Raw genomic sequence first — 22112 nt, forward strand, 5'->3', positions numbered from 1 at the left:
CCCCTAATGGGAAGATACAGCATCTACTTTGGGGAGGAGTAAGAAATAAAATGCTTTAATGAAATTGTTACAGCTTAGGCAGGATCCCCAGGGCTCTCCTCAATCAGTTTCCAGAGTCTCCTCTCATGCATCGTCTCATTTGCTCCTCTCAGTGACCCTACTCCCTTCAGCCCTACTTTTAGGGAAAGGAAATCAAGGCCCTAAAAAATTGAGTGATTTTTCCTTCCCAGAGACTGCATAGTGGGTTAGGTATTTTGTGCCATGCTCATTGCTGGGAAAATGAGGATGAATAAAACATTGATCTACCTTTGGGGTACTCCATGTCTGGTGGGGGACACAGACCCCAGATGGACGTTTTACAAAGGATTCTTAAAAAGTCATTTGTCAAAACAACAGTGGAGAAGTGAAATGGAGTGCTAAGGGACACAGGACAGGGAGCCGCACTCAGACACCTTTGGAGACAGTGAGGTCTAAGCTAAGTCAGGCTGGAGGGGGTACCCAGGGATGCCATGGGCAGGACCAGCCCCAGCCAGGGTTGGGGAAATGGCACAGGGTGTGTGAGGGTGAGTACAAATGTCTGTATCATGAAGCCACAGGGCACCTCTGGAAAGCCCAGCCCCTGTGTGGCCCTGTCTTGGCATCACAACACTTTCTAAGAAGCATTAATTTCATATTCCAAATAATTGAAAAATATTGACAAATAACAATCTTAAATAATTGAAAACAAAAATTGCAATATTTGCTGCATTCTTGCTTGGCAACCCAGGCAGCCTTCACAACTTAAAGCAAAACTTCTCCCAACTCTTCACCCATTTCTCTTGATGTTGGTCTCACCACATGGTGAACATTTGTTCCTCCAAATATTTTTTCAATGGCTCTCAAACCAAGTACTCATGCTTCTCTCTCCAGCAGGCTTGCCTTTCTCCTTCCTTCTTTCTTTCTGCCCTCCTTGTCTCTCTCCTTCCTATTTTCTCTCTGTTCTTCTTCCCTACTGTTGCCTCCTTCCACAGTTAGCTGCCTTACCTTCTCTCACCCTGGTCTGCACCCGTAGGAGGCTTTTCCCTGGCATGAGGGCAGATGAGAATCCTTTCTTCCTCTCTTGGGGGTAAAGGCCATCTAAGGTAGGGATATTACCTGCCAAATTCAGGAGCTTGGATTTAGCTGTGGGTAATAGTGAGTCACTGCAGGGATTAGGTGAGGGAACGATGTGATCAGGTTTTCTGGTCTTGCTAGAAAGTCCTTTAACTAGTGTGGCCAATTATTTGTTCTTTATGGCAAAACAGAACTTCTTTCTTTTCTTTTTTTTTTTTTTTTTTTGAGACGGAGTTTCGCTCTGTCGCCCAGGCTGGAGTGCAGTGGCCAGATCTCAGCTCACTACAAGCTCCGCCTCCCGGGTTCACGCCATTCTCCTGCCTCAGCCTCCCAAGTAGCTGGGACTACAGGCGCCCGCCACCTCGCCCGGCTAAACTTCTTTCTTTTCTTTCTCTTATGATCACCTCTCTCTTTCTCAAGTTGTTTTTATTTGTGATAAAATATACATGACATAAAATTTACCATCTTAGCCATTTTTAAGTGCACATTTCAGTAGTACTGTTCATTCACATTGTTGTGCAGCCATGACCAGCATCCTTCTCTGGAACTCCTTTCACCTTGTAAATCTGAAATTCTGTCTCTATTCAATAATTCCTTCTTCCCTTCTCCCCTGTCAACCATCACTCTACTTTGTGTGTCTGAGTTTGACCACCTGAATCTTTTTGGCATCATCTCAAGTATAATTCAAATAATGAGGCATTTGTGTATATCGACAATATGCCCACTGTGGTAGGTTTGTTGTTCCCCTAACACTTACGTGTGCCTGTTGTATTCCCACTGTTTGAGTGTTGAATGCCATTCTTTTCTTATACGAGAGAGGGACCCCTGTCCAAAAGGGGCCCTCGCACCTGTCAAAGGAGACAATGTATGAAACAAACTCAAGTAAGATGGTGGTGGGAAGCCCTTTGGGCACACTTCAGTGCTTTTAAGATGATTAATGTGGAATTAGGGGCAAAGGACATTGATTTCCTTTCTCATCTGAAGTCAAAGGAATGACATTTTTAAAAAGAGAAAGTTAAAGGGGTTACCCATTAATAATGCCTTTCTCCACAAGGAAAATTCCTTTCTATACAAAAGAAAAATATCTTGTGACTGGTGAGCTGAAACACTACCTTGGCGACCCTCTTTGCAAAGTCTTCTCAGCATTCAGTTGATGCTGTTTGCATGGAGCCAAAGGGGGTTCAGCTAAGTAAAGGGGTCACTGGGCTTGGAGATAGGATCTGAGCTCTAAGTGCAATTTCTATCTCTGCCATGCGTGTGTGAGCAAGTTGTCCCAAACCACATCTTTGAGCCTCATTTCATTCTCTGAAATAGGGAAAACTGGTTATCATGAAACACAAAGGAGATCATGCCTGCATTGTCCCTTTGGAAGCCACGGGACACAATGTGTGTGTTAGGGCGGGGTGGCCCCGCTGGACAACTGCCTGAAACTCAGCTTCAACACCATGGGAACAGCAATGTGGCTGGTAGCCCCTTCTGAGTGTCCCATGCTGGGTGTCACACAATGCCCCATGACGTCCACATTCCCTGCTGAGCCCGTCAAGATCTGTACAGGAAATGACACATCCTCCTTAGTTCAGTCTGGAGTCCTTTATTTTTGTACATAACAGAATGGCGAGATTAATTTAGCTCTGACGAACTGTAGCTGCCCTGAGAGGTCAGGGTGGCTCCTGGTTGAGGAATGGAGTCTGAGTTTCCCACCTCTCATTCTTCCCCTCTTCCTGCTCCTTTTGTTTGGTTTCCAGCAGGACATTGCAGCTGCATGGTATTTCCCTGTCTTTTTGTCAAGAGGAATATTGATGCCCCAGCAGACCCAAGACTTCTGGGTGGGTGGGGGGCCATCCCCAGGGGACAGGGCTGTGACAGTCTTTCTATGCTTGATATTTTCACTGTTGTCTCCTGGTTTAAATGAGCACAAAGAAAGAGGAAGACCCACCCTCCTCTGGTTCAAGGCAGTGACTGGGTTTTGTTATAGGCCAGGCACAGGACGAAGGACTATGCACACATTGTCTCATTGCTTGGGTATTAATATCATCTGCTCTGTTTTGCAAGGAGGGGGTTGAATTCTACAGGGATGTGTGGCTTACATGGTGTCACATCATGTGGAGAGCCTGGGCCCAAGGTGACATGTCAGAACCCATGTTTCTAACCATGCTGCCTCTGGGTTTCTGACTCCGGTCAAAATGTGGCAGGACCATTGGCTCAAAAAGATGTGTTTTCCTAATTGCAAAGGCACTCTACATCTATGAAACTTTTTTCTATTTACCTTCCTTGTAGATTTTCTGCCAGCAGGAAAAAACCTTAGAGATGCAGATAGTATTTCTCATTGTCAGAGGACAAGGATATCCTCAATTTGGGAGGTGGTAGAGACGGGGTGTTCATTCGTCCTAAGGGCATCCCCTCCTTCCTCCACTGCTTGGGCCATATATTTCAGGGCTACAGTCCAGCCCTGAACTTGATCTTTAATTTTGATAATGGAGCTGACAGAAACTACAGTGAACATGCATGGGCCTTTGCCCCAGAAAGGCTCAGGTTTCAGCCTCTACCTTTCTGATCCCCTCAAGCCCATTCCCAGGAGAATGTCTAAGCAGACACACAGGTGAGTGTCTAAGTCAGGGATGGGCTAAACATGACTCAGAGGGCCGAATCGGACCCATCACCTATTTTTACAAAGTTTTCTTGGAACGAAGCCACACTCACTTATTCAATTGTGTATTGACTATGGCTGCTTCACACTACAACAGCCAACTTGAGTAACTGAGACAGAGATTGTACAGCCTGCAAAGTCTAAAATATTTACCACATGGCTCTTTATAGATAACTGTTGCTAACCCTTGGGTCCCTGGTGGCTAACATAGCTTCAAATGCTACTAAACTAATTAGAAGCAAAGCAATATTGAGAATCAAGATATTAATATTAATTCCAGATGAACTGTCACACTGGAGATTTCAATGCACATTGGCAGGCATCAGTTTGAAGCTTTGGGATGATGTCACTTTGCATCCCAGCCACATCTATCTCAGATCTCTCCCCTGTTTCCTGGCAGAACCATTTGCTTACAGAGGTGGGTTTTCCTGCTTAGAAAGGTACTCTTTACATCACAAACCTTCTTCTATCCACTTTCCTTTGTGGGTTTTCTGCAAGGAGAAAAAACCTTAGAGATGAAGATAATAGTTCTTATTCTCAGAGGACAGGGGCATTCCTAATTTGGAAGGTGGCAAAAGGGAGTGTTCATTTGTCTTAATGACACTTCACTCCCTATATCATTCTCAGCCATGTGTTTCAAGATTTCCTCCTTCCTCAATTGCTGACAGCTACACTTCCAGATCAGCCTAGGTTGGTCTCATTTAAAACAAAACTTGCTATTGTCTGGTCTTTGTTTTTATTCAACTTGAAAGGACAGGGCATATTATTTTTACTTTTGTGAAGAAAGAGAGCTACAGGCTTTAAATAGGTTCCTCCCACCAAAAAAAAAAAAAAAAAAAAAAAAGGCTCTAGGAGATGGGGCAGTTCAGCTGGAAGGAGTGCAGTGGCTAGTTTTTTGTATTTTTTTAGTAGAGACGGGGTTTCACCGTGTCAGCCAGGATGGTCTCGATCTCCTGACCTCGTGATCCGCCCGTCTCGGCCTCCCAAAGTGCTGGGATTACAGGCTTGAGCCACCGCGCCCGGCCTACTGGAGTAATCTCTCTGAGCCTCATGTGCCTCATGTCAAGTGGGGTCAGAAGTGCTGCCTTCCACACCCCCAGGTGGGAGTGTGGGATGAGGCAACAGGTGTGGGAAGGTGTTTCATGAAGCATCCAGTGCTTCAGGGGCCAGTTTCTATATTATGCTTTCCTCCTTGGTATCTCAGGGCCACACCTATCTATGTATCTATGTCACACCTGACAGGCTAGGATGAGGTTTTGAAAACAGATATATAGTGAATGATTTTTTCGTAGTTTTGCCTCATGAAAAGTACGGATACTACTCAGCCTACAGTGAGGTTATGTCCCAATAAACCCATCATAAATTGAAAATATCAGAAGAGTCAAGAAGGCATTTAATATACAAGGCAGTGGTGAAGTGGGAGCTGTGGTTCACTGCCACTGCCTGGCATCACAAGAGTGTATCGTATTGTCTATTGCTAGCCTAGGAAAAGACCCAAATTCAAAATTTGATGTTTGGTTTATAATGAATGCGTATGGCTTTTGCACCATCATAAAGAAGAAAAATCAATTAAGTCCAAACATCCTAAGTTGGGGACTGTCTGTACTTGGAAAGAACACGAACTTTGGAGTCAGACAAGTCTAGGTTTGAATCCAGCTCCACCCACCACTTGCTGGTTGTATGATCTTGGGCAAGTCACAACCTTTCTGAGCCTCAGTTTCCTCATTGGTAGAATGGGGGAAGGCATTAGTGTATCAGTTTGGGTCACCCATGAAACAGACACCAAGATGGCATTAGATGTGCAAGGGGTTTCTTGAAGATACCTGTGAAGAGAAAAGAGGAGGGAATATCTTCAGACTGTAATGTAAGTCTGACATCTATGAAGGGAGAGAGGGAAGGAAGGAGACTAAGCAGGAGGAGTCTCAGACTCCATGTGGCTCCAAGAAAGTCTTGGTCAAGTCTGCCTGGAATCTCAGAGCAAAGATTGTCCACTGGAGGAAGCTGCATAACAAATAACCCCACATCTCAGTGCCTTAAAACAACAACAATATTATTATATCTCACGATTTTGTGGGTCAGGAATTGGGGTAGGGCTCAGCCAGGAGATTCTTTTGCTCCACATGGTGTTGATTAGGGTCATCCAGTGGCATTCAGCAGGTGGCTGATATGGCTTGGGGGGTCCAGGATGGCTTTGCTGGTTTGGCGGGGATGACTGGAAGGCTGAACTCAACTGGATCTCCTTCCATGTAGTCTTAGGGTCTCCTCATGGTCCCTCCAGCATAATAGCCTGACTATTATGACTAATAGCTCAGGGTTCCAAGACAAATGTTCCATGAGGCAGAAGAAGCTGCAGTTTTTTAATGCTTCCACTGTATTCTCTTAGTTGAGGCAGTCACATATCTTCCTAGGTTCAATGGAAGGGAAGCATCAAAGAATACATAGCCATCTGTAATTCACCACAATGAATTACAGACTCATGAATGCAATAATGCATATTCACAGAGTAGGTACCCAGCAAATAGGAGCTGGCATTCTTGATGTTTCTCATCAGTATTATTACTGCTGCTACCACCACCTGCCCTGCAGATGTATTCTGTGTCCCAAGGATGCCACAGTGAGTCTGGCTTAAACTGTGAGGCTTTTGATAATGCACCCACCCTCATTTTTCAGCTTCCTGTGAAACCCTGATCAGCCTTCCCCTCCCTGCCCAAGGCTCAGGCATGCTTTTCTTTCTGCAGGTGTGGTAGACCTCAGTTTTGAGGCTGAGAGTCCTCTGGCACCCCCCACAGAGCTCCTGGAGAGACTGCCCAGCTATGACTGGCTTCTTCAAGCAGGCAGTAAGTCCAAGCGGGCTTGGTTCTTTGGGTTTCTTCCTAGGGCTCATGCTGGTTGGGGGGATGTCTCTGGAAAAAGGTGGTGCTGAGATAGCTCCCCTTTCCCTTCGGGGACCCTGGGAAGCCCCTCATCATGGGTAAGTGGAAATAGGAAGCAACGGGGCATAGGCTTTCTGTCTATGAACAGTCCATGGCCATGACAGGTCCCTCTAAGACCTAGATGGTGCTGGTCTTGGAGTCCCCATTCTTTTTGCATTAGATGTATTAAATGCGTCACTTTTTCTTTATCTGTTCTTTCTCACATTCAATCAGTCTTTCCTTCTTCCATCACATAAGTGTTTGTTCCTTTGGCCTGGGCTGTCCAGCCCCTGACTCTTCCCTTCTCCAGGAGGACAGACATTTTTCCCGCCTTTGGAGGCTTTGGGGAGGCCCCAGGAGCAAAGGTCCTGGTCCTCATTCCTGGAACACAGGTGAGTTTCAGATTGTGCTGTGTGACTGCGTGCATTTCCTATGTCACTCTTGCCACACAGGAGCCTTCCTTGAGGATCTCAGCCTTGGCAGTGCATCAGGATCCCTGGAGGGGACCCTCTGCACCCCAGACCTACTGCACTAGATCCTCTAGGGATGGGGTTTGGGGATTTACATTTTACCACTACTGTGGCCTCAGTTTCTCACCTGCACATTGAGGAGTCTGGCTGGCCTGCATGAGCCCACAGGCCCTTCCCAGAAGTCCCTGCCTCTCTGTTTGGTCCCCTGCAGAGTCCCTGTGATGACAGAGGAGGTGGCCCGGGAAGCCCTCCTCAGCTTCGTGAACTCTAAATGCTGCTACAGCAGCACAGTGGCTGGAGACCTCGTCATCCGGGAGCTGAATCAGCAGACCCTCTGCAGGGTAAGAGGCCAGAGCTGGTAGGGGGCCTTGGCCAAGGGGCTGGCGGGCTGGGGGCTTTGGGACAGTGGTGGGCTATTTGTGTGATGTAGCAGCCAGGGGAAAGGAGTCCTGGGGGCAGTGTGTGTGAGTGTGAATGGTGGTGATGTTGAATCCCATCTGCAACTTGACTTGTCTGTGGCTGTGAGTAATAATAGAAAGAACAAGGGTCAGGCCGGGTGCGGTGGCTCACACCTGTAATCCCAGCACTTTGGGAGGCTGAGGTAGGTGGGTCACCTGAGGTCAGGAGTTTGAGAACAGCCTGACTAACATGGTGAAAACTCATCTCTACTAAAAATACAAAAATTAGCTGGGCGTGATGGTGCATGCCTGTAGTTCCAGGTACTCAGGAGGCTGAGGTAGGAGAATTGCTTGAAACAGGAAGGCGGAGGTTGCAGTGAGCTGAAATGGTGCCATTGCACTCCAGACTGGGCAACAAGAATGAAATTCCAACTCAAAAAAAAAAAAAAAAGAAAAAAGGACAGGTGTCAGCACACACCACTGACAAGCTTGAACATGCCAGGCATCATAGAGCGCATGCTACACACACGCCTTGTCAAATCCTCATGGCTGCCCTATACAGTAGCATCACTGTCACTGGTTTACAGATGAGAAATTGGAAATTTAAAGAGCCTAAGTGATTTTCCCAAGAAGATGCAGCTAGAAGTGACAGAGGTGAGATTCAAACTCAAATTTGGTAGCCTCAAAGCCTATGTCCTCGCTCCTTACTTCTACAAGGGATGGGCTGAGAAAGGTTCATCTACCCGCCACTAGACTTCAGCTCCCTCTGCCTCCCCCAAATCATGACTGTGCCAATAAATTATTTATTCATTGCTGCAGGGAAGTCCTACCTCTGGCAGGCACTTTTGTCTCCTCTATTGACAGAGCAGAGGGGCAGCTTTTACGTTCACATTTTCCAGTGTTGCTGATCCAGCCGTCCTCTGAGGATCACATAATTGCGCAGAAATCAGATGAGCCTTGCAGGCAGTGGTTAGAGCAGGAATCTGGAAGAAGTGGCCATTGTGTGGCTGTGTGACCTTGAGGAAATCAGCTAATCTCTCTGAGCCCTCATTTACTCACATGTAAAAGGAGAGGGCAAAGGATGTCCAAGACCTCTTTCCATTCTGTCACTCTGTGGATGAAGATCAAGAAGGAAGATTTTGATATCAGGCAGATAAATTCCTCCACAAGGGAAATCTCAAAGCCGTAGATTCCAGGGGCCTCCGTCTACCAAAGACAGCTACTACTTTGAAGCTTGTCTCATAGAATCTTTGTATAAATTCATGGGGAACTGAATTAGCTCCAGTTTGAGCCTGTCAGGGGAGATTTCCTGGGGTTGGCTGACTTCCCGGCAGACATCTGGGGGCACGTGGAACAGAAATCGCTGTTGTCAGCCAGTTCCAGCAGCCGAGGGTGTTGTGTGTGGATCTCTCAGTTTCCCCCCTGAGCCCTGGCAGGGGAAGAGCTTCCTCTTTTTGCATAATGCTCTGCCTTCATAAGGGGCACGAATGTGAACATGCTTTTTTTTTCCTTTTAGTATCGACTAGAGACCTTTAGTGAATCCAGGATAAGCGAGTGGACATTTCAACCCTTTACTAGTAAGTGAATTGTCTGAAATTAGTTTAACTGGGGGCAAATAAGTCGCTGGTGGAAAATATCAGGACTTGGCTCAGGCACTCATCTTAAATAAGATGGTCTTCTGCTTGGAGCCTTGGCTTCCTTATTCCCTGCAAAATGAGAGGGTGGACTTTCATCTCAGAGACTTTCCAGTGCTGATCTTAGTAAACGCTTCCTGCCCAGGAGGCAGGAGGTCCTGAAAAAGCCAAATGTTTGCTTTTGCTGCAGTCTGGTGCTGCCACATGGGGCCAGGTTGTAAAGCATCATGTGTGTTTAAACATTCGCCTACCCCCTCATGCCACCCCTAATTCCTCCTAAGCCCCTAAGCCCCTGTGCTCCCCATTCCCCTTGCCATCCACCTTCTGCTGAGCCCCCACTGGAAGTCTAAGTTTCTCTATTTGGGAAGACCTATGTCCTACCTGTTTTCTCTACCAGTCCATTCTTCATGACTCAGGTCCATTCTTCAAGACTCAGCCCATGTGTCACTTCTTTTAAGAAGCTTTTCAGGATTTCTCCTCCTGCTGCTCCCCTCCCAGCAGAATGGGCCAGTCTTCTGAGTATTCAGAGTCCTTTGTGAAACTCTTGTCCAAAGCATGCATCATATCCTATCACATCTTATTGTGATGGTGCTGTCTGTCTCCATGAACAGGGCAAGAGGAAGAGGATGGGATGGTGAAGGGGATTGTGATGATAATGATGACAGTTCTTGTTTGTCAGCCCCTCAGGATGTGCCAGCCCTGGTGCTAAGAATTTTATATACATTCTTCCATTTAATTTTCACTACCATCTTGTATGGTAGGTGCCATGACAATCCCCATTTTAGAGATGAGAGAATGGAAGCTCAGAGAGGGTAAGAAACTTCTCTAAAGTCAAGCAGCTAGGACATAAAAGAGCCAGGAGTCAAACCCAGATCTGTCTCTCTCTAAATTTTGGTTGCTTAATCACTGCCTCCAAGGGGGACTTTGACTACCCATCCCTGTAGCCCCAGGATCTAGACTCATGTCTGGTACCAAGTGAAAGCTCCCCGCTGTTTCCTGGATAAATGAAAGTTTATCCCTGCCGCCCTTTGTCATTCTTACAATGACCCCTTTCTGCATCAGACCACTCTGTGGATGGGCCGCAAAGAGGCGCCTCCCCCAGGCTCTGGGACATCAAGGTTCAGGTTCCCCCGATGTTTCAGGAAGACATCAGGAAGTTCCAGGTCCCTCACTCATCACTGGTCAAGGTAACACGATTACTGGAGTACTTGCTCTTCTCCCTGAGAGGCTTTCCAGGCACTGCATGTTTCCTCAAACTCATCCTTTAAAGGGAAACCCAAAATTCAGGCCGGTGCTTCATTTCTTGGTTATAAATAAACATAATTTAATAAAACCTGGTGTATAGAATGTAGTCCCAAATAAAATTCTAAGCAAATCTGAGAGTGTTCAGGCAGCAAACAGATCATCCGATTTACAAATTGTCACCAGCTTTAGTGAGCAGTGATATTCCTGGATTGGTTGAGTGTGGTTTTCATTTTTTAAAAAATTTATTTTAGCTTAAACAGCTGGAGTGCTGAATGAAATTTATATAAAATAAAAACTTAAAACTCTGCTGGGATTTTCCATGAGAGTCAGTTAGGAAACAGAATCTGACTTCCATCCTGCTTTATGGACCTATAATCATGGCGTGAAGGGAGAGAAGCCTAGTGGATTACAAAAACATGAATGAGATAGCTCATATTGTGTTCTCTTCCGATTGCTGCCTGTTTTACACTTTCGGACTGGATTTAACGGTGTAATTTTGCTCTGTGAGTTTTTATAGAGTTCTAAGACAAAGAGGATTTTGAGAGGTCAAGAAAGTGTTCTAATCCTTTCTCAAGGGTGGCAAGGCTATTTTAAATTAGTGATTAAATACTATTAGCTAGCTCTTTGCCTTTCACAAAAATCCTGTCCATTTTTCAGTGACTTCTGTTCCCAAAGACCACATTAGCTACCTTATGGGCAAATACCATCAGCCTTTGTGGTTCAGCCCGGTAGGAAACTGTAGAGTGTGAGTTAGGATGTGGGGCTCCCAGAACACATCTCCCCTTGTTGGCATCCAGACTGGGCTGGGGCTCAGAGGAAATGGTGATATGATCTCTTGATGCAGTCAAGTCTTCTAAAATTTGTAGTCAAATGGGAACGGCCATTTCTTTCCTGCGCCATCCTCCTATCCTGGTCCTGAGCCGCTGCACCTCTGGTTTAGATGGTGATGTCATGGGTGTGGGAGAAGTGGCCCTTGGGAAACTAGATCCCAAGAGAGCATTGCACTTTCAGGAATGCCACAAATGCCACGGGCGTGGGCGGTACAAGTGCAGCGGCTGCCACGGGGCGGGCACGGTGAGTCATCCGTGAACCACTGGTGAGTCAGTGAGGGTGTGGTGGTGGGGGATCCTGGGGACAGAGGGCTGGGCTGGTGGCCTGGGGCTCCCTGCAGCAACTGTGTCATCTCAGGCAAGCCATCCTCCCTTTCTGGGCCTCCATTTTCCCATCTATAAAATGAAAACGTGGGATTGGGTGGTCTCTAATGACACTTTCACTTTGACAGTTCGATTTTAATTTTTCTCTTCTTTTCTTATCCATCTACCAACATACAACGAATACCTGCTTGGCTCTGGCCTCTAGGTCCTGTAAGAGGACCAAGGCCTGGGGTTCTTCTTCTCAGGGAGTCCCTGTTAGCCAGGGAAACCAACAAGCGACTCCACTTGTCGAACAGGGTGGTGGGTGCTGAGCAGGTAAAGTTTGGAAGGCTTGGAGAGACAAAGTAAACAGCACACTTGAGTTAGTTTCCTTCGGCTGCTATAAGCCATGACCACCAATGGGAGGCTTAAAACAACAGACACGGCCGGGCACGGTGGCTCATGCCTGCAATCCCAGCACTTTGGGAGGCCAAGGCCGGCAGATCACGAGGTCAGGAGATGCAGACCTTCCTGGCTAACACGGTGAAACCCCATCTCTACTAAAAAAGTATATATTAAAAACTAGCTGGGTGTGGTGGTGGACACCTGTAGTCCCAGTTACTCGGAAGGCTGAGGCAGGAGAATGGTGTGAACCCAGGAGGCGGCACTTGCAGTGAGCCGAGATTGTGCCACTGCACTCCAGCCTGGGTGACAGAGCAAGACTGTCTCAAAAACAAACAAACAAACAAAACAAACAAACAAACAAAAAAACCAGACACTTATTATCTCAAAGTTCTGGAAGCCAGAAGTCCAAAATCAAGGTTTGGGCCGGGCTGGTTCTTCGGGAGGCACTGAGAGGGAAGCCATCCCCTTCCTCTCCCCTGGCTTCTGGCAGCTGCGGGCTGTCGTTGGTGTTCCTTGGCTTGTGACTGTGCCACTTAAGTCCCCACCTCCCTTGTCATCCAGCCTTCTCCCTGCATGGCTTTTTGTCTTCACATGGGCTTCTAATAAGAACACATCATCGGATTTAGGCCCTACCTGGTCATACGACCTCATCTTAACTAAATGCATTTGCGAAGGCTGTCTCTAAATGAGGTCCCACTCCGGGATTCCAGTAAACTTGAACTTGGAAAGGCCACTATTTAACCCAGCACAGGACCCTCAGTGGCATTAGTCATGGCATTACTTTTCTTTTCAGAAACCTTCAGGCCTATTAACCATCCCAGGGGGTAAAACCAAACTCTTCATGTTATATGCTGTCCTGATTTGAGCCTCATCCTTTAGCCATGCTCTGACACTGGCTACCCTGAACTGTCTTCTCCACCAGACCTTTCACCCCTTGCCTACTGGGTTTGCATCCCCTGCTCACTCCTGCACTGCCTGTGGGTCCCAGCAGTGGCCTTCGCCTGGCCTTTCTCTCTCCTCCCGAGTCCTCACTCCTGCCACCTGCCTCAAGTGACTTTCCCAGGCTCCCTCCCTGTTGTCTTCTCTGTCACTTCCTCCCCTCCCACCTCCCTCGGGCTTTCCCTGGAACGTATCTGGAGCCCACATGAGCCAACTGTGGGAGCACAGCCTAGGCCTTTTCTGTGGCCATTTCTCAAAAGAAGCCCCCTGTCTCTAGTGCCAGGCCCCTGACCAGTGCCTCTGTCCCAGCTTCCTCCCAACACTTGGTCGGGGTCCAGTCTCGGGGCTTGTAGGGATCAGAGAAGAGGCAGGAGAGGCTGATGTCTCAGAAGAAACAGGGATCTTAGGGAATGGAGTCTTTGAAAGCTGCAACTGGAAGGATCCAAAGATACCTCATGTCTACCCTGTACCATTTTGCAGATGAAGGGGCTGAGGCCCAGGGGAAGGAAGGTCACCAGGCTGAGATTTGATCCAGGTCTTGGGATGCCCTTGGCCCTGCTTCCTGGGAGGCCGGCGGGGGCTGAGGCAGTGGTGTGTCCGCAGGTGCGGTGTCCGTCCTGCTGCGGAGCCAAGCGCAAAGCCAAGCAGTCCCGGAGGTGTCAGCTCTGCGCGGGGTCCGGCAGGCGGAGGTAGGAGTGTCTCCCAGCACCATGGTGCTCGTGCTTTCTGGCTTTCTGGCTTTTCGTTGCCTGCCCATTTGAAAGGCAAACAGGCACCCGTCTGTCTCGTCACTGCTGTGTCCCCAGAGCTTTGCACATAGTAGGTGCTCTGTGGTTATTTGAAGAGTAGGTGAGCTTTTCTCAAGGCCTGGCATTTCTGGACAAGGCTGGAACTTGTCACGCAATATATGTGTGGAAAGGATGAGAAGAAAGAGGCACTGCAGGGAGGAAAGACAGGGACGGGGTTACCAGGCAAGGAGACCTCTCCCGCCAATGGGTGGGGAGTGAATATCAAAAACCACCTGAAAGGCCAGATTTTTAACTCTCTGAGGATCAGGTCCTGGGCAAGCCCCTATTTATAACTCATTTTGGGGTCTGAATGGAGGAGGAGTCAAGGAAATTTGGTTGATTGACTAAACAATCAACAAAGCTTCATCACTGCTCACAGCTTTGCAAACACTGGGCCATTGCATTTTGTAAATCCTATCCTTTAATGTATTTATAAATTTTTAAGGGAAACAGGAAACCATGAGGAGTGAAAATACTCAAGGTTGGGTTGGTTAATGATACTTTTGCCTCACCAAAGCCCAGGCCATCCTTCTGACAAGCCAGTTGGAGAAGCTTTGGTGCACCTTCCACTGTGGTTGGTAGAGACGGTCTTTGGGAAAAAGATGGTTATTTTTCTTTCATTTGCAAGTGAAAGGAATCCAATTCAAATTGGCTTTGGCAAAAAGTAAATTTACAGGCCTAGGTAAGAGTGAAGACCGGGGTATATTTCAGGGATGGCTTCAGGCTCAGCTGGATCCAGGTGCTTAAACAACACCACCAGGAATCTATCTCCACCTCTCACTTTGCTTTCCTTTGTGTGGGCTTCATTCTCAGGCAGGGTGTTCCTTGTAGTGGCAGAGGAGACCACCAGTAGCTCCAAGCTTACTAATCCCAGGAGAAAAGATGTCCCTTCCCCGATAGTCCTGACAAACATCCTGGGGCAGATCTCATTGCACTCGCCTGAGTCATGTGCTCATCTTTGTATCAGCCACTGAGACCAGGGACATGGAATAAGATGATTGGCCTGTCCTTGGTCCCAAGCTGGTCACAGAAGGGGTTGGGTAGGCCCTAGAGCCATGTGAGCTGGGTGGGGGAAGGGTGGTCCCCACAGGGATATTGGGGTACTGCCAGCAGAAGGAGGACTAGGCGGTGGGCAGGTACAGACAATGCAAGCCCACCACAGTCTACCTTCAGGAGGAAGGAGGTGCGGGTGGGAGCCTCTGGAAGCCACCAGGACCTGCAGCTGATCTGGGGGTACCGACTCTGTGCCCTTCTCAGATGCAGCACCTGCTCAGGGAGAGGGAACAAGACCTGCGCCACCTGCAAGGGGGAGAAGAAGCTGTTGCACTTCATCCAGCTGGTCATCATGTGGTATGTGGCAGTGTCTCAATGCTGTGGCACGCGGGGGTGGCTGAGGGACTGAACCCTGGACTGGTTTCTGCAGAGAAACTGCTTGGTTGGGGCTTTCACAGTGCAAGAACCTGCCAGGACTTAGAAGGGGGAGAATTCCCTGGAAAGAGGAAGTGTGGGGTTGTGGGATGCCGACTGGCTTTAGAACAGACAGACCTGAGTTCAAATTCTGCCATCACCACTTTCTAGTGCGGCAGCCACTGGACAACTGAGCCCTTCCTGTAGGAAGAGAGCCGTAGCATCCTGCTATATCCCTAAGTCAGCCAGGGCTTCCACGCATTAAGGTTTCTCCTGTGTCAGGCACCTTGCTAAGTGCTTTGCAGGCAAAGATGAAATGAGGTAATGGAGCTGAACTGTCACTATCCTTACTAGCTTCATTTTACAGACGAGGAGACTGAGGCTCAGAGAGGCTACAGAACTCTTGCAAGGTCCCTCCAGTAGCAATTCAAGCCCTCAACCCCAGGTCTGTCTGATTGCGAAGGCCGTGCTCTTAACCTGCCACACTGTGCTTTCATCCCCCATCCTCCTTCCCTCCAGGAAGAACAGCCTGTTTGAGTTTGTGTCTGAACATCGGCTCAACTGCCCCAGGGAGCTCCTTGCTAAAGCCAAAGGAGAAAACCTCTTTAAGGATGAAAACTCGGTGGTAAGAGGGCATTGTGGATGGGAACAAAGGAAGCTGGGTTCCTCCTGTGCTCTCGTGGGCCTGGAGCTGCTGGCTGTGTGTGCAGGCTGCATTCCCTGGAAGGACAGGTTGGGTAAGAGCAGAGTTCCTCAGACATGGATGAGGCTATGGGGAGCCTGGGGGCTGTCAGTTTTCTTTTGACTCTTACATACTTAATCCTCTGTCCTTCCCACCTCCCCTCCCCCACCACCATCTGCCATTCTTCATTCCTCCTACCCTCTTTCTCTCTTTCCCTCCCTCCTCCCTTCTTCCCCACTCTTTTCCTTCCTCCCTCATCCCCTGCTTCCTTCCACAAACCTTGAGACCCTTCTCCTCTATCAGGCACTATTCTAGGCCTTGGGTAGACCACGGCAAATAAAACAACGACCCTGCCCTCATGGAGCTTACAGTCTGGTGAAGGGACTATGATGGACACTTTTATAGCAATGTCAGATGGTGAAGGGGCACTGAGAAACACTCAGGCAGGGTAAGGGGCAGGGAGGGGTGGCAGTGTCGTTCTAGCTGGAGGTGGGAAAGGCCTCTCAGTGGAAGTGACCTTGGGCACAGACCTGGACGCAGGGCAGTTGGGGAGTGGACCTTGTGGTGTGGGAGCGAGGGGACAGTGGGGCAGAGGCCTTGAGGAATGGCAGAGGGCAGTGAGCAGGGCAGAGCTAGGAGCTCAGAAGTGAGAGGTGCCTTCAGCCAGAGGAGGGGGTCCTGTGGGCCAGGGGTTGGTACACCCAGCCCACTGCCTGCTTTTGTCAATAAAGCTTTATTAGAACACAGTCCCACCCATTTGTTGACAGGTTGTCTATGGACGCTTTCCTGATGGTGGGGCAGAGCTGGGTAATGACAGACTACAGGGTCTGAAAGCCTGAAATATTTACTATTTGGTTCTTATCAGAAAAGGTTTTCTCACTCTTGCTGTTGGCCTTGGCAGCGAGATTGGCTTCAATGGGACTTCAGAGTGGGGTCCTCAGACCATACGGAGGGATGTCAGCCCCTTTCTTTGTTCCAGTAATTTGGCTTTTTAAAGGCTCACCTCAGGTGTCCCCCCACCAGAAGCCCTGTACCCCGCTCTTCCATTTGAGTTAGAGGCCTCCCCCTGTGCTCAGCTCAGACTGGGGCCCATCCCTAGGCGTCAATGGCTGCTGGCAGCTCTGTGAGCTGACCCTGCCTGGTGCTGAGCTCTGACTGCTGTCTCACCCTCAGCATCCACAGCAGCACTGGGCCCAGGTGGACACTTAGAAGGAGGGTGGAGGGAGGGGCCATGTTTCCACAATGAGGGGCAGAACAGGGAGCCCCAGGGGAGGGCTATGCTTGCCCTTAATATGTAGAAGGCTTTCAAGCCTGGCAGAAGGGGATGTGGGGGCTTTGGGCACCGAGGAGATGCCCCAGTGCCTGGACTTTCTGCAGGTTGAGTGCAAGCACCTGGGCTTATTTGTGGTTCATTTTGTATCCGCAGCTCACAGAGAGTGCCTGACCCTTAGTGGGCCGTTTGAATGTTTAAATGAGAAATGAATCTGAGTTCCTTTTCTGCTACACATGTACAGACCCCACGAGTCCACACTGATGGAGACCACACCTGCTGTGGTCACTGCCTTGCCCCACACCTAGCACGATGCCCGGCACACAGGAGGCACACAGCTGGGGGATCGAGTGGGCTGCAGGTGATAGGGTTCTCCCTCTGACTGCAGGCCCCTGTTTTCCTGTTTTTGAAATTCCTGAGACCACCATATGGGGCCTTCTCTCGGCCCTCTTCTGTGGCTCTGGCTCTGGCTCTGCTCAGCCCCATTGACTTCCAAAGCTCCAGGTGCGGCAGCCAGGTGGTCCGCATCTCGCTCTCTCCCCCAGGTGTACCCCATCGTGGACTTCCCCCTGCGGGACATCTCGCTGGCCTCCCAGAGGGGCATTGCAGAGCACAGCGCTGCCTTGGCCTCCCGTGCCCGCGTCCTGCAGCAGGTGAGCCGGGGGTGAGGGGCCATCTGGCTCTGACGTCTCTTCCTGGGCTGCTGAGCCCTCTTTCCTGAGAATGTCAGAGCGGAAGGATGAGGATGTGGAAGTGAGGGAGGTCTCAGGGGGAGGAGCCTGGGAAAGGCTAGGGCCTGACCTAAGGCCCCAGGGCATAGAGCAGGGCATGCAAGACACAGAGGCGGGAAAGACCCTGGGCCAGGGGAGAAGTTTGCATTTTTATTCCCGGAAGCGATGGCAGGGTTTCAAGCACGAATGTGGTGTCATGAGATTTTGATTCTGACTCCCTGGTGTTCAGATAGGGGAAGGAAAAGCTTGAGATTGAAGGTCACAGGCCTGGCTTGCCTCTGAGGCCCTGGCACTTCCCAAACCCTAGCCCTGTCTTCTCCCAGCCTCTGGGGTTTTGGTTACTGTATCCTGACAGCCACAAGGTGGTGGTGGTGGCTGCTACATCCCCAGGAGCAGCCCTGAGCGGCCCCTTATGCTGTTGCTGCAGCCTGCCAGGGCGCCCTAAGGTGGGAGTTTGGCCTGGTAACATGCTTTTGCTGGAGCTGCATGAAGTGGGACTCAGCAGCCAGGACGGGAGCCTTGCAGACTGGGCTGAGATCCTGCATTTCCTGAATCCCAGCATGATCCTGGGCCAGCCACTTCTCCCCTCCTTCAAAGCCACTCTTCACCTGCGAAAAAAGACACTAAAGCACATCAGAGGGTTTTGCAGCAAAACCCTCTTAATGTGTTTGGCACCTGGTGCTCAAAATGTCCCTTTGCAACGAGCATTTCCCCTTCTCTCTCTCTCTGCACATCTCCCCGATTTGTAGGAGAGAGAAGATGCATTTTATCTAAATGAATACGGACCATCTTGGAGCTGGAAGGGGACTGAGAAATCAAGCAATTCAGACACTTACATGCCTACCAGGGCCAGGCAGTAAGGAGGTGGTGACAGAGCCTCATTCAAAGGGGCCGGTCAATGCTCAGCTTTCTGTAGGCACAAGACCCAGTGTTTCCAGACTGTTTGAAGTCCAGATTTTTAGATGAAACCTTCTAGTTTTTCAATATTTTGATAGCTGGGGAAACTGAGGCCCAAGGAGGGGAAGTTACCTGTCCCAAGTCACACAGTATGTTGGTGGCAGGTCCAGGACTAGAACTCGGGTCTCCTGAGGCCCTGCCTCTGCCAATACAAGCCATTGTAAACAAATCCTGGAGCCAGGAAGGGCAAACCAGGGGGCAAATACACAGTTTTCTTTAAAAAGGAGTATAATGGGAGTGGAGGTCACTTTTCTGAATCTTTTTTCTGATTTTGCCTTTGGTCCTAGAGCTGCAGACAAAGATTCATGCTAATATTTTACTCAAGATGGAGAAGTTAGAGCAGAAATCCAACCATGAGGGCATAGGTGGCTAAATTTCATCTCCTGGCCATGGCCGTGACTCTGAGACCTGGAATCTGCTTATTGCAGGGGCTGAGCTGCACAAACAGAAAAACAGCCAATTACATCATGACCACTTGATGGCAATTGATGTCTTGAGCAAATTGTGGCCTCAAACATGGAGACTTTTTGAGCCAGAAGCAGATGGAGGCAGGGGGGTCGTGGAGGTTGTTGGTTGGGGGGTAGTGGTATTGCCATGCTCACCATTGGATCTTAATAGAAAATTCTGGGAACAAGAGTAGTCCTGACTTTAGTGTCCAGGCCTTCTGAGCACTGACATTGACTCCCATCTCCTTGTGCCCTTTAGTCCCTATTTGGGGTCCTTTGCACTGAAATTTCAAGAGGCATCTTCCACCTTTTATTTCCAAAATTGTCATTTGGATTCCAGTTTCTGGCATATGAAGAAAACTCAATCACCGGGGTCTTATTCGGTTGTCTCAATAACTCTGTGAAATAAGAGTTTTTATTCCCATTTCACAGATGAGGAAACTGAGGCCTAGAGAACTGGAGCACAAAATCACACGGAAAGCTGTGTGGAAATTTCGTGCCCTGATTCTGATTCCCCTCTTCCTTCTGCAATGTCGTGCTGCCCTCGGCCTCTCTTATGACAGAATAGGGGCCTACCTCTCAAAATACACCCCCACTGCCCAGATCTCCAGGGATGGCCAGGGCAGTTTTTCTAAAATGGAGAGAGAAGTTGAAGCAGCCAGATGGCTTCAGCCTCAGGCCGCCACCAGGCCTGGTTTGCCTCTTCCCTAGGGTCTTCAAGCCATCAATTACAGCAAGAGGACTTGGAGCTCTTTTCCCAACAGGAAGAATTCCCTGCAAGTAAAGAGGGCCTGACCCCAGGCCAATCATGCCACCTCTCCCTGGGTTTGGGTCCCCAAATCTGAGTCTGGGACAGGACAGCAGCTTGGGCAGAAGAACTTAGGGCTTTTTGCACAGAGCTTGGCCCACAGTAAGTCCACAAGAAAGCTTGGCTTAAATGATTAGAAGCAACATTCCTACCTCAACTATGTAGTGTAGTTGCCAATAACAAAACAGCACCAGAAGCCAGTGCAGAGGGGAGCCTAATATTTGCTCCCAACATGAGGCTGCTGTTTCCATTTAGGGCCTCATCATTGCAGAAAGTTATTGAGTAACTGCTCAGAGAAGGGGCCAGAGAATGAGCGACTTAGCACCACCCTGTGGGAGGGAATGAGGTCTCCATCCTGAAAATAGCCTGGCACAGCCCACTAAACTTTCAAATGTCTTCAGGGTCAATGTTTTATCTTAAAATTTGATTCAAATGTTATAAACCACTTCCTAATACCTCTGTGGTTGTTTTAATATACACATGTTTAAACTGACTTTTTCCTCCACTGTCCCCCAGCACTCCATCTAAAAATTAATGTTTCTGGAAGTTGTCCTACTTGGCTGGTGACTTTCCATACACCCTGGAACTCCCCTGGGGATGCCTGTCCCCACTTGGTGAAACCTAGAATCAAATGGTAGCTAAAGATGAGAAGTTAGTTTTGGCCAGAGCTTAGCGCGCGTGAAGGAGCACAGTAGGAGATACATCTAGAAAGGCAGATTGAAGGCATATTGTAGCAGATTGTAGAATGCTGTGTTAGTCTGTTCTCATGCTGCTAATAAAGACATACCTGAGACTGGGTAATCTGTACAGGAAAGAGGTTTAGTGGACTCACAGTTCCACATGGTTGGGGAGCCCTCACAATCATGGTGGGAGGTGGAGGAAGGGCAAAGGCACATCTTACATGGCAGCAGGCAAGGCAAGAAGAGAGCATGTGCAGGAGAACTGCCTTTTATAAAACCATCAGATCTCATGAGACTTATTCACTATCATGAGAATGGTATGGGAAAAACCCACCCCCATGATTCAGTTACCTCCCACTGGGTCTTCCCATGACACATGAAGATTATTATAACTCAGGGTGAGATTTGGGTGGGGACACAGAGCCAAACCATATCAAATGCCAACTCCAGAGCAGGATCTTCATACCACAGACGGTAGGGAGCTACTGAAAGTTCTTGAGCAGGTGAGTGACTTGAACAGAACACTGACATTTTCCTTGGCTATTTGTTTCCTTAGCGCCAGACCATTGAGTTGATCCCCCTCACAGAAGTTCACTACTGGTACCAAGGAAAGACTTATGTCTACTACATCTATGGCACTGACCACCAGGTGTATGTGGTGGACTATCCTGAGCGGTATTGCTGTGGCTGTACCATCATGTGACGTAGCACAGCTGTCCCCAGAGCCTGCCATTCATGTTTGCCAAGGAGGATGACCGATGCTCTCTGAGTGTGTTCACTGTTGTCTGCATTGGACAATCACATACAAACCCTGGCACGTCCTTCCAGAAACACTAGCTTATCATCCATCAAGCTCCAACTCCTTATGCAGCTCCTGTGGTGGAATCCATCACTCATATGCTTAATCTACAGGAATTGAGCTACACACATTCCTGTAGAACAAATGAGAGAAATAATTTAAATGGCAAGGTCTTTGCCTCTGGTCTCCAAGTTAATGCCCTGATGAGGCGTGTGAGTTGATTTTGCTTTTCCCCTTGTCGGTCTTGGTTCTGGTGTGCTTCTTCTAGTGGGAGCCCCTTGACGATCTGAATGTTACTGAAATGTTTAAGGATACACACAAATTATCTGGTCCTAATGCACAATACATAGTGCACTTAGTCTTAAAGTGCAATATGTTACTGACCATTCTGTGGATCAGGAATTCAGACACAGCCACAGTAGGGATGATTTATCTCTGCTCCGTCACATCTGGGGCCTCACCTGGAAGATTCGAAGCCTGGGGCTGCTCAAGGGTGGGGTCTGAAATCATCTGAAAGCTGGTTCACTCAGATATTTGGTGGTTGGTGGTGGCTGGTGGTTGGGACCCCAGTAGGGAAGCTGTCAGGTGGAGCACATTTACGTGACCTCTGCATGCAGCAAGAGCTTCCTCACAAGATGGCAGCTCTGAGAGTGGGTGCCCCTCATGTAC

The 22112-nt window shown here is 48.8% G+C and overlaps 1 protein-coding gene and 1 long non-coding RNA gene across 3 annotated transcripts in view; one reads left to right on the forward strand and one right to left on the reverse strand.

Annotated features, from left to right (window-relative positions):
• SSUH2 (ssu-2 homolog) overlaps positions 1-21815 on the forward strand; it is a 36525-nt gene extending 14710 nt beyond the window's left edge. The window contains exons 2-12 of the mRNA XM_031663197.1: positions 6478-6576; positions 6962-7043; positions 7333-7462; positions 9036-9096; positions 10216-10340; positions 11410-11472; positions 13479-13564; positions 14921-15013; positions 15590-15695; positions 17568-17675; positions 21201-21815. Of these exons, the coding sequence (XP_031519057.1) occupies positions 6478-6576; positions 6962-7043; positions 7333-7462; positions 9036-9096; positions 10216-10340; positions 11410-11472; positions 13479-13564; positions 14921-15013; positions 15590-15695; positions 17568-17675; positions 21201-21347 (1100 nt within the window). The 3' untranslated portion in view covers positions 21348-21815. The remainder of the gene's footprint in view (positions 1-6477; positions 6577-6961; positions 7044-7332; positions 7463-9035; positions 9097-10215; positions 10341-11409; positions 11473-13478; positions 13565-14920; positions 15014-15589; positions 15696-17567; positions 17676-21200) is intronic.
• Positions 5112-9770, reverse strand: LOC116273747. 2 transcript variants are annotated; one of them, XR_004182117.1, is made up of 3 exons: positions 9535-9760; positions 8350-8630; positions 5112-5562 (listed from the first exon to the last, which is right to left on the reverse strand). It is a non-coding gene; the product is annotated as an uncharacterized LOC116273747 (long non-coding RNA). The 2 variants fall into 2 exon arrangements; XR_004182118.1 differs by lacking the exon at positions 5112-5562 and adding an exon at positions 7477-7640 and having other exon boundaries at positions 9535-9770.
• Positions 21816-22112: the final 297 nt, after the last annotated feature.

This window comes from Papio anubis, chromosome 2, assembly GCF_008728515.1.
Source record: "Papio anubis isolate 15944 chromosome 2, Panubis1.0, whole genome shotgun sequence".
Lineage (NCBI taxonomy): Eukaryota > Metazoa > Chordata > Mammalia > Primates > Cercopithecidae > Papio > Papio anubis.